This window comes from Rhopalosiphum maidis, chromosome 1, assembly GCF_003676215.2.
Source record: "Rhopalosiphum maidis isolate BTI-1 chromosome 1, ASM367621v3, whole genome shotgun sequence".
NCBI lineage: Eukaryota > Metazoa > Arthropoda > Insecta > Hemiptera > Aphididae > Rhopalosiphum > Rhopalosiphum maidis.
The window spans coordinates 47,915,808-47,931,061 of record NC_040877.1 but is presented as its reverse complement, the minus strand read 5'-3'; the positions used below and the strand labels follow the sequence as shown (position 1 = coordinate 47,931,061).

Sequence of the window (15,254 nt, the reverse complement as noted above, 5' to 3'; positions counted from 1 at the left end):
ATACTAGATGATTATATTATTTTGACGGTAAAGTCTTAAGACTTTAAACACTCGTTATCTGAAAAAGCATAGGTTTTTTAAAAAATATTTATTTACACAGTGTAATTCCATTTCAAAACGATAGTAGTTTTTATATTCTATCGCTATTATTATTTTTTTTAAATGTAATTTTATTTTAATATTGGACCTTCACTATTAACCCATTTATGCTTATATTATAATGTAATTTTTCAAAAAAAAAAAAAAAACAGTTTTAAGGTATTTTTTCGTGAAGTCTTAGTTTATCGAAATTATTACTGTTGTGAAAGATAAGATGACCTTTCTTTATACATTCTAGTATATTTGTAGAAGTCTCACAAACACCTTTTAACACCCTACAATTTTAAAAAGACATCAAATTATTTTTTTTTTCAAAAAACTAAAAAACCGTCAACACAGGTGATCGTGGATAATATAAGAAAAGAGTGTCTTTTTACTTTTGTATATGCTTATATTTTTTCAGCAACACACCTAATTGTAGATGTGAAGTTTCGAAATTCAAAACATACTCTTCTACTGTCTTGAGGAGTATGAACATTGAACAATATTTCTGGAATGATGATAATCCTCGCAGTTTTGGTATTGCATTTTATCTTTGCACTTGTGGGAATCTTCTTCTTTTATTTTATTATTATTTTTTTTTTTTTGTAGTAACTATGTTATGCGAAATATGTTTTTATTGATTTTGACTGAATCAAAGTACAACAAATATGAGAAGTTTATTTATTTTTTAGAACACATTTTTAACTTTATGAACTGTGAACTCAAATTCTCCCTTTGGTTGTATCTATATCTACTGTAGGAGTCGATAGATATAGATAATAAATATATTTTTTCAGAAGATTTTAATTATATTTTATAATTTATTATATAATATTTATTTTAAGAAATAAACAATATTATTACAATTTAAAAAAATCAATTCTACATAAAAAAAATAACAGTGTTGATAACTTCATTTAGGAGCTTACACTTCTAATTAAAGTTATCAAAATAGTTTGTTAGATAAGGAATAAGGATGTAATCTTTTACTTTGTTTTCAATTATAACAAGTAGAAAGAATCTATTTACAAATATGAAAATATGATTTATAATTGTATTAATATATCAGTTTTTAACCAATTAGTATTAGGTTTAGCATTGGTGTTTTTTTTTTTTTTTATTGTACCCATTTAACGATTTAACTAATAAACCATTTTACATTTTTAATATTTGAATAAAAGGATATATAGACAACATTAAAATAAAAATTAATAACGTATGAAGCGAATGACATTGCGTGTTCATTTGCTTCGAAATATAAATTTAAATATGTATGTTGTCTTTAAAAAAAGTAAAATCCTAACCCAAGAAATCGTAACAAATATTAAAGAGTATATGTTTTATTTAAATATTGTTTTGTAAATTATTCATACGCGTGTATTAATTTTTGTATCCATAAACGCTTATGCTTCTATAAATATAAGTTGATACTACTAAAAGAATCAACATGTAAAATATATTACGCATCCGTGTCATGGATGTTCATGAAGTATGATTGTCTGGTTGAACGAGATGATGAAGTTACATGATGAATAGATACTATTCGTTCTGTAAACGGATGGTTTACAGTGGTCTTGGACGTTACGACGGCCGTTAAAATTTGTTGCAATTTTTCGCACGTTTTCTTGTTTGGCGTCACCATAAAACGAAAAGCGCCAAACACTGCATACACACATTATCAAAATATATGCACATTCGCAATGTATATCGTATAACGGGAACCGAACCTGAAATCTCTATAATTATATGGTAAAGAAAAACGGCGCATGGCTATGAATACGTTATTGTGGGTCGCACAGTGGTGGGGTATATTGTTATGGTATATTACATGTTCAGTTTATAACCTAACGCCCGATATTTATATACGCGATGGTCGTTGTACACATCATTATAATACGCGCATCGTCTGTGTATATGATGGACTGAAGCGGTTAAAATGGATATAAACAAGATTGTCGTTCTTTGATAACGCGTGCGGAGATCGTGTGTGGTTTTAAATCAAAACAGCAACGTAGTATCGTAGTATTATAGTAGTAATATATGATAATATTTATAAACAACCGAGCACACGCATATACTGATCGCGTGTATAGCATGTGGTGAGGAAATATGAGAGCAAAAACACGAGTAAAAGACAAAAGATATACACGTTATAGAGAAAGAGGGAGAGAGAGAGCAATTATCATTCTCGACGATAAAATAGCTGTTCTGTATAGTAAATGGTCCGTTAACGATTTTAGTACAGTATACGTTAAGTTCAAAAGATATAAAAGCTCCACGATTGTTGATAGAATGATAATATTATGATACAACGAAAAAACTGTAAATCTCAAAATCTAAGATTAAGCTGTCTATGATAAATAATTATTATTATAAAATAATAACTGCTCACTGCAGGTTATGACAAGTTAGACTTTTTACTATAAAAAAAAAACTATTCACAACTAAAAAAATGTATACAATAGTTATACTATAACTGTAAATATACATTGTTCAGTTAGAAAATACTTCGGCACAACGTTTACCGACGAAGTTTGGTTCTTTTGCGTATCCCCACACGACACCCCATGGCCTATAATATTGGAACCAGTCTCGGTAGCATGATATCACGCGGGGATGCACAGAATCTGCGTGTTCTCTCGTTAAATAAAGTGTGATTATAAATTATATTGTTGTAATAAATGTATTTTTACTGTTAGATATTAAAAAATAATTATCATTCAAAAGCTATTCTTAAAACTGGTTTATGATTCAAAGGTATTATTAAAATGTAATTTAATTTTTTAAAGGTTGTACAGAACGGAATTAGTATATATATATATATATATAGGTTAGAATTTTTCAAATAAAAAACTTTTAATGTTATCAGTGAAAGGTATCTTAAGCAGTATATTTTGATACTAATAATAATTCGAAACACCATTTATATGTCACTGATGTACACGAATATATATATATATATATATTATAAAAGTAATAATAATCGTCAAAATATATGACTACAAAAGTGTACTCTGCCACAGGACGATTGCTGTTACGTTTATAATAATATACATTTTAATTTTTTACGACGAATAATAACACAATGAGTTTAACAAGCACTGTGAAAAACAATAAGTCTTGCAAAGGTAATGTTTGTTTTTGTTTTTTTTTTTCCAGAAAATTGTCAAAAGGCTACAATAGTAATATGACCTATTATAAATGAATAGTACACTTCGTCAGCAGTTATTAATATAATACGTAAACGGCTTATTCCAGGAATTGACGATAAAACAATCCAACAACCGACCATGCCTACAGTTGAATTCATCTCAGTATTATCTGTCGTAATTAAAATTGTTGTAACTTTCAACTTTCAATAGTTCACATCATCTGTAAACGTTTTTTGTAATTATTTTTCTGTAGAATTCTTTGTGTTACAACATAAATCCCTTTTAATACTACTATTGATATAATACCTGTAACCTGTATATGTAATATCTTCTTGGAATGAATTGATAAATCTCTTTAATTGACTGATTAAACTTTAGCTTAACACTAATTAAATAAAGATAGTATACTTACACTGAAAAAATAATTATAATTTTATTTAAATATTTGGCCAGTATTATTAAACATTATTTTTTAATATTTCTAAAATGTCTTGGTATCCGTAGTATATTCGCCAAAGATATGTAAACAAAAAACATAACAGTGAAAAGTAGAAAAAATCTATGTCAGTCCTAAACTTTAGTAAAAAAATAAAATAATTTTATTCTAAAATAAATACAAAATTTATATTAAATATTTAAAAATGAAAACTAAATAAAGTCAAAGCAAATAATTTTAGAAATTGTATTACTTATGAAAATTCAATAATAGATACATGTAAAAAAAAAAGAATTAGCAACAAAACTAAAACCTTTGAAATAGGATTTTTTTTCAGTTCTAAGGGAATTTTAAAAAAATATATAATTACTTTTGTATACTAATGTAAAAGAGAATATTTCCAAGAGTAAAGTAAAACTGGTAAACGATTCATGTTTTAACAATGTTATAAATTTAATAACATTACTGCATTACACTGTATTATTTTATAACAAAATACGCTATTGTAAACATACAAAACAAATTTCATCATAAAATAATACATGCATTTATACATAATGTATTTATAATCATTGATTGTTACAATGTAGTGGATATTATTTTCACCAGTTCACGACATTGTGTTATTTTTTAAGTGCACCTGCCAAATTTGAACTATACCTAATAATATTTCGTTGATTATCGTCATTTCACGTATTAATATTTGTTCATTATTTATACGTGTATACTTATTCATAATAATAAGGTCGTAAATTATTACTATTATGTATATTATTGTGGAGCTCAATAATTTTAGACGAAGTTCATTCATTATATTGCATTTCTTAATTCTTGTTGTAATACTATAGACATATTATTTATTCATGTAAAGCGTATTTTTATCATTTTTGGATTTTGCAAAATATTACACTACTGACGTAGCTTATATCTGGCGAACTGCATGTGCTTAGATATTTTTTTCTTAATCTAAATATAGATGTCTAAACTCAACAATTTTATAGTTATAATATAGATAGCCAGATAGGTAATGAGAAACTAAAATATATTTAAATAGAGATATTTATTTTAATGTTTTATTATTAAAAAACTTAATTTAGTAACATATCTATATTTTTCTTGCTATACATAAGAAATATATTAATACTAATACTAGTAATAAGCTTTATTTAAACTTTGAATCATTAATGATTGTCAATACATAAATGTTAAATAATTTAAATAACTATTCAAATTTTTCTAGATTGCTAAATTCTAACTTTAGATGCCAGTTAGATATAACAATTTTGTAGTTCATCTGAATACGTGTATCTCACTAAATGTATCTATTGCACATTACTGCCAAACATATGAACTAGATATTTTTATTATTTTTCCTATTAGTAAGGTGGTAGTTTTTTTGTAAAAAAAAATAAAAATAAATCATTTTATAATTTATAATTATTATGCTATTGATAATATATTTTATTATAATAATATTATTGTTGTTAGTATAATAGTCGATATACAGCGTAGGTACCGTATGAATAAGAGCGTCATAGATTTTGTTTAAAATTACTCTAAATATTTTGAAAATTTAATTGTACATAGAAATTAATAACATCATACATAATGGTAAAAAGTTTTAATTCCCTCAGATAAATATTTTATTTTTTTTTTTTTGAATTAAAACATAATAACTGAAATCAATTTTTCATTAAAATTGTATAATTTATGAATTCGTTTATAAAAAAACACCTAGATATGAATGATATGATGTATTATGTTAATTATTTTTAAAATACAGTAAGAGCAGCTTATAAAGAACCATGTATTTAATTATCAAACTTTAACTATAAATAAAATCATATAATAATATAGTCACGATTTTTTTTTTGACAGGACGTGTTTAAAGTTCAAATTTTGACGAAAATATATATGCACGTGTAAAATTACGATTTACCCTCCGGCAATTCTTGTTGTTTTGTTATAATTCAAAAAATATTTGTCTTAGAAACTTCAAACATTCAACTACTACTAAGATTATTATTTTCCACGCACATCGAAAATTTTAGATTATTTATACTTATTTACGATGCCATTCACACGAGTGTAAAGTACGTCGGTGATCGCTAATTACAATCGGTATTGTCTTATGAGTTGAAGTCTCCATTCAAAATCATTTTTCGTGTATTGTAATAATTTATTATTAAATTCAAGTTTAACAAATCAATTTCAACAACCTTCTTAATGACTATAGATATTCTTTAAACCTATTATACAAAAGGTATAAAACATAAAAGAATAGACAGTAAAAAAATACACATTGAAAATTGCGTAGGTACCTTTTCTGGAAAAATTTAGCGAGCTCCCATCTGCAATAATAATACGTATTAAATTTCTAAATGCCATAAACGTCAAAGTATTGTTTTTACCCGAAATCGTTGTGGATATTAAAACTTAATAATATATGATATTATCTTAACGTAACGGCATTGATTTCCGGCACATGTGTGAGGTTGGAACAAAATTATATCAAAATACGCGTTTATAAATGAACGCACCATATTTTCGGTTCACCCTATGTGAACCACATCGAAAGCAAAAATAATAATAATTATTACTTTTGACTTTAAGAACAAAAATATGTTACCGACACGCATCGTATTATTATAATAATATTACGCTATCCGGAAACACCACGTGCGCTAGACGCCTTAAATCCAAACCTCAATCATTAGACCCGTTTTTGGATAGGCGCTTGCGAGACCAACAGACCGGTTTTTCATGTCAGTACTCGCTACTCGGTAAGCCGATGATGTCGTAACTCGTAATATATACGTATATAATAGTCCTAAGTCGTATATAGTGTGCAATTCACGGAATTGGCGACGTAAGTATACAGTTATTTTTTCATGCTCTCTCGAGCGATTTTTCAATTTTTTTTATTTATGAATATATCATATTTTGTAACATATACTTACGAAATAATGAAACGTTCTACAACTGTTGACGAGTTAGTTATAATATAATATTATATAATAATTGATCGCTATCCACATACTGGACATTTGTATCACACTAATTGATATTTTGATAGTCAATCACCTTGGCGGTGGACATGGGTATTTTTTTATCGTTTATTACTTTATGAAATTATAATAAAAATGTGTTGTTTAAAATGAATATACTAATTGTGGAAGATCGTACTTTTGTGTGGTGGTTCTTCGATTAACCGCGTTCTTGTTAAGATATTACTCCTATAATGTGTTTTCGTACCTAACGTATTGCAACAATGTGTTCGTTTTCTATCCAAGTAATTATAGAGGTTAAGTTAGACATTTTATTTTACATGTCTAATATTTACCGTGTACGTTGGTAATTTTATTAATACACGTAGTAACTATAATAATTATAGTGCAATAATATTCTTAATAAATATGTTTTTTTATATACAATGTGCATACATAAAATAGTGAGTATAGTTAGTATGACATTCTTTACTGTCTGAAGTATCTTTCAAAAATAAATACCTTTATGTTTCTTGAACATAATAATAATTGATAAAACATCAAACATGTACCTTGCAGGTTTAAATCATGCTGTATTATTACTACGCTACTACGCTAGTATAATTAAATAGTGAATATTAGATATATTTTCAAATTCTGGAATTAACTATAATCTCTGTAAATGTACATGTTTATGTTTCATCATTAAATTTATTACATTTCTAAACTTTAACAAAACTATAACGAAGGTATAGTTGGCTAATATAATACGAGTACAATATAAAATTTAGCTCTGTCGACCAATTCACTTTGATGTATATATAATGTATAAAATACTATATACTTATACTACGATTTTTACAAACTTTGAATTATTTTAATTAAAATAATATTTCAATTGCTATAATATGGTTTCTAGTGGCTTTTTACTTTTATTTCAATGCTTAATTACTGATAGCGTATAGGGTATAGCATGAAATGTTGTTTTAATCTATATAAATTGAACAAATCTAATTGTAATTATTACATATGAATAAAATGATGTGTTTCGACTGTCGTATTTTAAATATGAATAAACTGAATGGAGTTTTTTGTAAGTCGTAATAATTCCATAGATATTTGATATTGGTTTGATTTGAATTACATAAACAATTTGTACGTCATAATATCGATTTGTGTTTTTTCATTATTTTCAGCAGAAAAACGATATATCTAATAATTACAACAAATAGCGACTTGCAGGTTTCAGTTAATGTTATTATATTTATTTAATATATTTAGTTTTTAATTTTGAAATTAGTTTTATAAAACTGCAATGTAAAAAAGTTCAATCTGATAAAGATAAATATCAACTTAGTAAATTTAATTATGTATATATTATTCTATCGGATAGTTTCTTAACAACAACAAAAAATACACAAACTGTATACGTGTACAGCGAAGTGATCAACTTATCGGGAAGACGTCGTGCCGGACAGGTGCAGTTGAAATGGGAGACAGCGTCCTGCGGTTATCGGACCCACCGGACGAACAGCCACTGCAGTTGCAACGGCGTGACGACGGCGACGGACAATGGCGATTCGACCACAGTGACGACGCCCGCGAAAACGGCACAGGCGACGTGGTTGCCATGTCGTGGTGCGACGACCGACTGCCGGCCACCGTGGCCAACGTTGCGGCCGCGATCATCGGTGTGGCCATAGCGTGGTCGCTGCTGTACGTGAACGTTTCGCCGGAGCTGATGGCCGTGCCCGGCGGCAGTCTGTCTTCCATATTCATGCTGTACGTTATCGGCGCGGCGGCCGGCTGGGTTATCAACAAAATTATTGGCCTGCCGCCGCGGTTTGGCATGCTGTTAGCCGGCATCGCACTCCAGAACGCCGGTCTGTACACTGTCACCGGATGGTGTTCACATCTGGTATCCTTTATCAGGTGATCCGATAACATTAATTATTGTTAAAAAAAATACTTTTAAAAATTATTTCCTGTTTATTAACTGTGTATTAAAACCATAGGGTAATTATAGAGTATTATTAAAACACTTCAATCGAAACAAATTTAAAATTCTTTCTTTTACCTATTGAATTGTCGGACTAACAAATCGTAAAATAAATAAAACTAATAAAATTTATAACTAAATATTATGTAGAGACAAAGTTGATTAATAATGCAAATTAATTCTATTATCATATACATATTTTATAATATTGTTAGAATAGTTGTACTAATTTTAAGTGGGTATGATGTTGAAATTAAAAAAAAAATCTAATCTAAACTTTTGTTTTATACTAAGAAATACAAAAAATACTAAAAGAGAGTATTTATGTATAGTATTTCAATTATTTATTTATCAAAATATTTTAAGTATAATACAACGAAGGTATTTAAATACTTAAAAGTTACAATAGCATGATTATTATTTTGTTCTCAGTAGGTGTTATATAAAAAAATCAAAAAAATCTATTAAGATGAGACGTCACACACCCGTTAGTTCAGTAAAATGAAATTTAAGAAAATTTTAAATGTATTTCAATGCTAATTCAAAGTTTAAAAGTAGTTCTATATCAGTACTGCAAATTACAATACTTGTTAATAAGATTATACAGGAAAACGGTTTCGCACAAAATACACAACCTACTTACATAAAATTTATTAATTCTTTACTTTTAAGTAATGAAAAAAAAAATATTTAAGTTCCATAGTGTTTTTCTTGTTCTGCCATACCAATACTCACAAATTAATAATAAACATAAATGAATCGTTACAAACAAATTACTGTATTAGATAGGCTTTAGGTTAAAAAAAGGTTACGATACGTACAAAGCTTTTTTTCACCATTACAATTTGGTTAAACTATCAAGAATTCTATTTCCATTAGTTTTTCCTATGTGAAACTGGAAATGCATGGATAAATTACTGGCGGTGTGAAAATGCGGCGTCTTCTTAAAAAGACGTCGTACCCGCATACATATGGTGTTGACTCAATGGCGCCATTTAGGTTTTTAATATGGGTGCCAAAATTTAAGAAGTCTAATTTTTTTCATCGTCAGACTACTTTTTTCTTTATCACAGTAAATACATATATTTTATGTGCGTATAGCGCATGCATAGTGTTGAATAGTTATATAATATTTAATGAATTAATGAATTAAAAGATAAATATTACAGTTGGAAGTTGTAAATAACATTTATTATACATACTAATGATATACATCTATAAACAATAAATCTATTAAATAATCAACTCGCTTTACCTGTATACATATATTTTGTATTATTATATTATAGGAATTGTTGTTATCATATAATAAAAAAATATTTTTATTTTTATTCATCAGCCGTCGGTGTATATATACATTTTATGACAGGACATGAGACGTAGAAGAAAATAGGAGTTTCAAAATTTTAGTACGTTGCCCCTCTCTTTATGGCACCTCTATGTCGTTCCATCCTTCCAATTCATGTAATAGATTTTACTTTAAAATTTTAGAAGAAAACATTTTACTCTGTTATTTTTATTATTATTAGTATTTATACTAATCAACGGGCATTAGTTCTTTAACAAAATATTATATATTTAATTTTTTATCAAATGTAAAGATAGTGGTAGGTAGAAAGAAAAATATGATGATAAATTCAGAAAAATTTCGTTTTGAGTTGTATCGTAACTCATATCTAAGAACCGCTGACTAACTTTTTGAGTCAGAAAAATACATTTGTGTACATAAAATTAATTTAATTGCAATAAAACTAAAAATTAATTATAATTTTATTTATTTATTTATTATCACTAATTAAAATAAATATATAATATATTATATTATATTTTCATAGTTTATTTAAATTAACCGAATCTATTAATTGTTGATTAAATGCAGTTAAATTAAACGTTTTGAGTTTTTCAGTAAATTTAATGCGTTTCGGTTTGGTATATAACTATGCGCTACTTTGGCCATAAACCGTGTGCGGAATTTCAATCATTACGTTTTCAGAGAAGTCTCACTTGCCGTGACATTGATCAACGGCGGACTGGAGCTGGATGCCAGTCAGTTGCGTCGGCTCAGCGGTGTCGTAGCCAAACTCACGTTGTTGCCTTGCTTAGCTGAAGCCGCCGCCGTAGGAATCGCCGCACATCTAATTTTGCCCGGTTTTTCGTGGCAGTGGAGCCTGGTTCTCGGGTTAGTACGGAAATATTACTATCAATCGTAATGATTTTGGATTCTGAGCGTAACGATATATGTACTGATTTTTAACAATGATGTGTCTGAGTACACGATACGCAGTCGATAAAATGTTACAATTTTCATTTTGAGGGTGGTTTAGGATAATCGGGTAACAAAATGGATTTAATTTTTTTATAACTTTATTGGATAACTTATTCGAACAAAAAAATGTTTTGTACATATTATCATAATATAATATATAGTATAATATACGACCCTTCCATTAATAAATGGAATATACTAAACATAGATGTATGTTCGTCTTGACTACACTAGCAACCTTAAATTCTGGTCAATAAATGTAATTACTGATGAAAATGGTTCGTTGTTTAATTTTCTAGATACGAAATTTTATAATATATCTTCAAATTAAAAAGCCTAGCTGTGTAACTTGGGAGGCTATTAAATTTTTTTCGTAATAACGTGATATTCATATAAGCTATATAGTAAGTGGCACTATGAACCACATACCACTAGTATTAATATTTAAGAAAACTGGACATAAAAAAAAAATTAGTCACGCAGTTCAAATTTGAAATTTGTAATGAAACAATCATCTCTACTTAGAAAAGTTCAAAAGTTCAAAAGTTGTTCGTATTTATATCGCACATATTTCGCGTTTTTGTTGAAAACGGAGAAAGGGATAAAAAATGAAAGTCTCTCGTTATGTATGGAAGATGATATAGTAATTTTTTTGGGTGCAGTATGACGTTATTTTTATCTGATCGTTTTTTCTTTAGATTATCTAGGTTGCTTCGAGAAATACGTTACCATAGCAACCTCTAAAACGGTTTCGTAGACAAATTCCCCCACTTAAAATCTATGATTAATTGTTTTGCCTGAGATTTTATTGAGAATTAACAATATTTGATTTTGATTGAAATTTAGATTTTCTTTTTCTCTTCTGCATATTTTAAGTAAAATAATCAATTAATATTTGGAAACATTATATTATTTCCTAGAACAAAATACCTGAAGTATTTTCCAGATTATTTGTATCCATGCTTTGCTTTATATAATACATAATATATACATATGCAATATGTATATTGTATATTATGTCATAGACTCTGTAACTCACATTAAAGTATAAATTATTATTTTTATTTTAAATTATAAATTATAAATATATTTTTACTGTTTATTGTTTTGCATATTTTCTTATCTTAACGTAATTATGGTAGTTTATTGAATAATTCGTACTATATAATATTAAATAGAACATTATTATTTGATATACTATGTTGTTTTTCAAGAATTATCTTTGATCGGTTGCAATTTGTTGTTCTAAAGGTTCACACTGTCTGCCGTTAGTCCAGCTATATTAGTGCCGGGCCTATTCCAACTGAAACGTTTGGGCTATGGTGAAGTAAAAGGCGTTAATACTCTGTTAATTGCCGCGTCGAGCCTGGATAATATTGTTTCCATATGCGCATTTCGAATAGTACTAGGTGTTCTATTTATGACTGGTGAGTTTACAATGAGTGACGTCAACATCATCTATAGCAACAATTGATACTATTTAATTTTAAACTTAAAAACGTATTACGAGTACATACAGAAAACTATTATTTTGATTTCACTTCAAAGTTATAAATTAATATATAATTAGTTTATTTTTTATTATAATTGTAAATTGTATATTATCCTGGTAATTTTATTATAAAATTATAAAATTGAAAAATGTAAAAAATAAATTCAATTTATTATACTTTAATTGATTAAAATAATAATATTATTATTTGCCATAGACGAAGGTGCGATTAATTTTAGAAGTTACTCAAACAAAATTATGTATTAAAAATAAATAATTGTATTGAAAAGTTAATAAAGTTAATATAAGTTAATATATGATTAATTTAATATTACAATGTTATTCACACCATTAATTTAATTTAATTATTAAATTCAATATTTTATTTTTTGCGTTTATTTCTATTCTATTAGGTAGTGTGACTAGTAAAATAATTCAAGGACTCATCGACGTATCTTTAGGAACCGTGTTGGGAGTCATATGGGGTTTCTTTTTGATTTTTGTGCCTCCATCACCGTGGGCCATGATATATAAAAAACCAAAAACCGAAAACAGTATCACTTCACAAGTAAATATTTAATAATATATTTATAAACATAAAAATTCTTAATAACGATTATTTAGTTCAACTAATAAATATAAAATTTCTTAATTATATTTTTAATTTTACTAATACTTAATTTGTTTCTAAATCTAACTATGCATCGTGAAAAACTTTTTATGGATTTTAAGTTTTATACCTACTTATTAGTTATCATGTACCTATATTTTAGCTATTATAGTTTCCTACAAAAGCTTCTATATTTAATTTTATACTTTGAGTAAACATATCATAATAATTAAAAGTAATAGTGCAATTTTTATAAGTACCTATCTAGTATCTATTATGATGACATTGAAAAAAATAAAGGTCCAATTACATTTCATTAAACATTACCTATTAGCTAATTTATAAAAAGTTTTCATTTGTTACTGTATAATAATTTCTTAATAATCTTATTAACCAGAATTTCTCATGTGCGTTAATTCAAGTTGGTTAAAATTACGACCAAATACAATTGTAAAGATAAATTTCAATTATAATATCTGTACCACAATTATATGATAACCTGTTTTTGTATTCCAAAATAGCGGTTGAACCGGTTGATAACAGCTAAAAGGTCGTTCCTACTGGGTGCTGGTGGATTTCTAGTGATGACCGGCAGCCGATGGTGTGGTTATCCTGTGGCTGGTCCACTGGCGTGTATCATATCAGCGTTTGTGGCTAGTACCGGTTGGAGGTGGAGATTGAAAATGCAAAATCGAAATAATTCAACGATTTCAGTCGATGAAAATTGTGATGACGAGGATCAGGACCAGGAAAAACCGGTCGAAAAGGTTTTCGAATATATATGGGACGGTCTCCAACCGTCCGTCTTCGCGTTTTTGGGTACTGACATAAAATTTGAATTACTCAAGAACTTAGACAAGGTTTTAGGCGGATTACTTGTGCTCACGTTTGGAATCACAGTACGTATTTAAACAATAAATTAATTTATTCCTCATTGTGGCATACAAAAGTCAACAGTAGATAAATTGTATATATAGTAAGCAGTATAATATATTTAACGTTGCACTTATACTATATTTTTATTTTTATATGCGTTTACTATTTAACACACTGTTATATGATAATATTTTGAAGTAGAATGAATAAGTACGTGAACACATATTATATACGATGTACACATATCTGTACTACCTATAAATTTCAAAACAATTAGTAGAATTTCTATCCTTAAAATGTATGTTTAATGATAAAAAATAATGACAACAGATGTTAGAACTACTACATGAATATATTTTAAAATATTCTACAATAATTAAAAAAAAAAAAAAATTGAATTATATAAGTAAACCTGCTTTGAGATTTATGCAAAAGAATAAATATGGAACTATATAACTTTTTTCGTTCAGCTTAAAATTTAAAACGATGCATGGATTTGAACAATTAAATACGGCTGATGTTTGCTTTTCAGTTTAAATTTCAAATAGAAAATTCACAAACTAAACATTTTAATACAACACACATACTATTTCTATTTTACTGTTAAAGTAAATTTAAAGTACATGTATAGTATGTCAAGTCGTTAAAATGTTTTTAGACTTATTTTTAATATATGTAATGTATATATTATACATTTATTGTTAAACATAAATAAATAATATCAAATAGCTTAGAATAAAAAATATACCTCAGTAACTTAACTAAAATAAATATTTAAATAATATTCATGCATTTTATAGGTTCGTATGATTGTCACTACATGTTCGGTATTAGGCTCGGGATTCAGTCGTAAGGAAATCATATTCGTCAACATTTCGTGGCTTCCCAAGGCTACCATACAGGTAAGTGGCCACGAATTAACCAAAAGTATTAGGTGTAGGTACTATATCACGCCTGTGTACGAAATTATTTAATAAATCAATGTTTTTAAATTGTCATATTCATTTTTTGTTCTCAATTTTTTTGCAGGCTATTCTAGCTCCGTTTGCATTAATCATAGCGAAAGACTTGGGTACGCCAGAAGACGTCGAATGTGGAACTCGACTGGTGACCATCGCAGTGATCTCCATTTTGTTCACTGCGCCTATAGGGTCGATCGGCATAAAACTATTCGGTCCTCGTCTATTGCCTAGAGCCAATTGACTGATGGAGGTATAATGGAAATAACCGTGTTTGAATTTTTTTTTTTGTTTTTACATTATTTTATAACATTTTATTAGTAGGATTTAATTATTTTGAAATATTGACGCATTAAAACACAAATATATAATATGTTATATGTTTAATCATTAAAA

At 27.5% G+C, this 15,254-nt stretch overlaps 1 protein-coding gene across 3 annotated transcripts; it reads left to right on the top strand.

Annotated features, from left to right (window-relative positions):
- Nucleotides 1-6,448: 6,448 nt before the first annotated feature.
- On the top strand, nt 6,449-15,212 carry LOC113548241 (sodium/hydrogen exchanger 9B2-like). Of its 3 annotated transcripts, none has more exons than XM_026949019.1 (8): nt 6,449-6,538; nt 8,050-8,588; nt 10,649-10,834; nt 12,173-12,348; nt 12,827-12,981; nt 13,545-13,922; nt 14,700-14,801; nt 14,929-15,212. In XM_026949019.1, exons 2-8 carry the CDS (start codon nt 8,146-8,148, stop codon nt 15,100-15,102), a joined length of 1,614 nt encoding a protein of 537 aa, XP_026804820.1. In that variant the 5' UTR covers nt 6,449-6,538; nt 8,050-8,145; the 3' UTR covers nt 15,103-15,212. The 3 variants fall into 3 exon arrangements, with proteins under 3 accessions (XP_026804820.1, XP_026804822.1, XP_026804821.1); XM_026949021.1 differs by having other exon boundaries at nt 6,459-6,538; nt 8,095-8,588; XM_026949020.1 differs by lacking the exon at nt 6,449-6,538 and adding an exon at nt 7,863-7,898.
- The last annotated feature ends 42 nt before the right edge of the window (nt 15,213-15,254 follow it).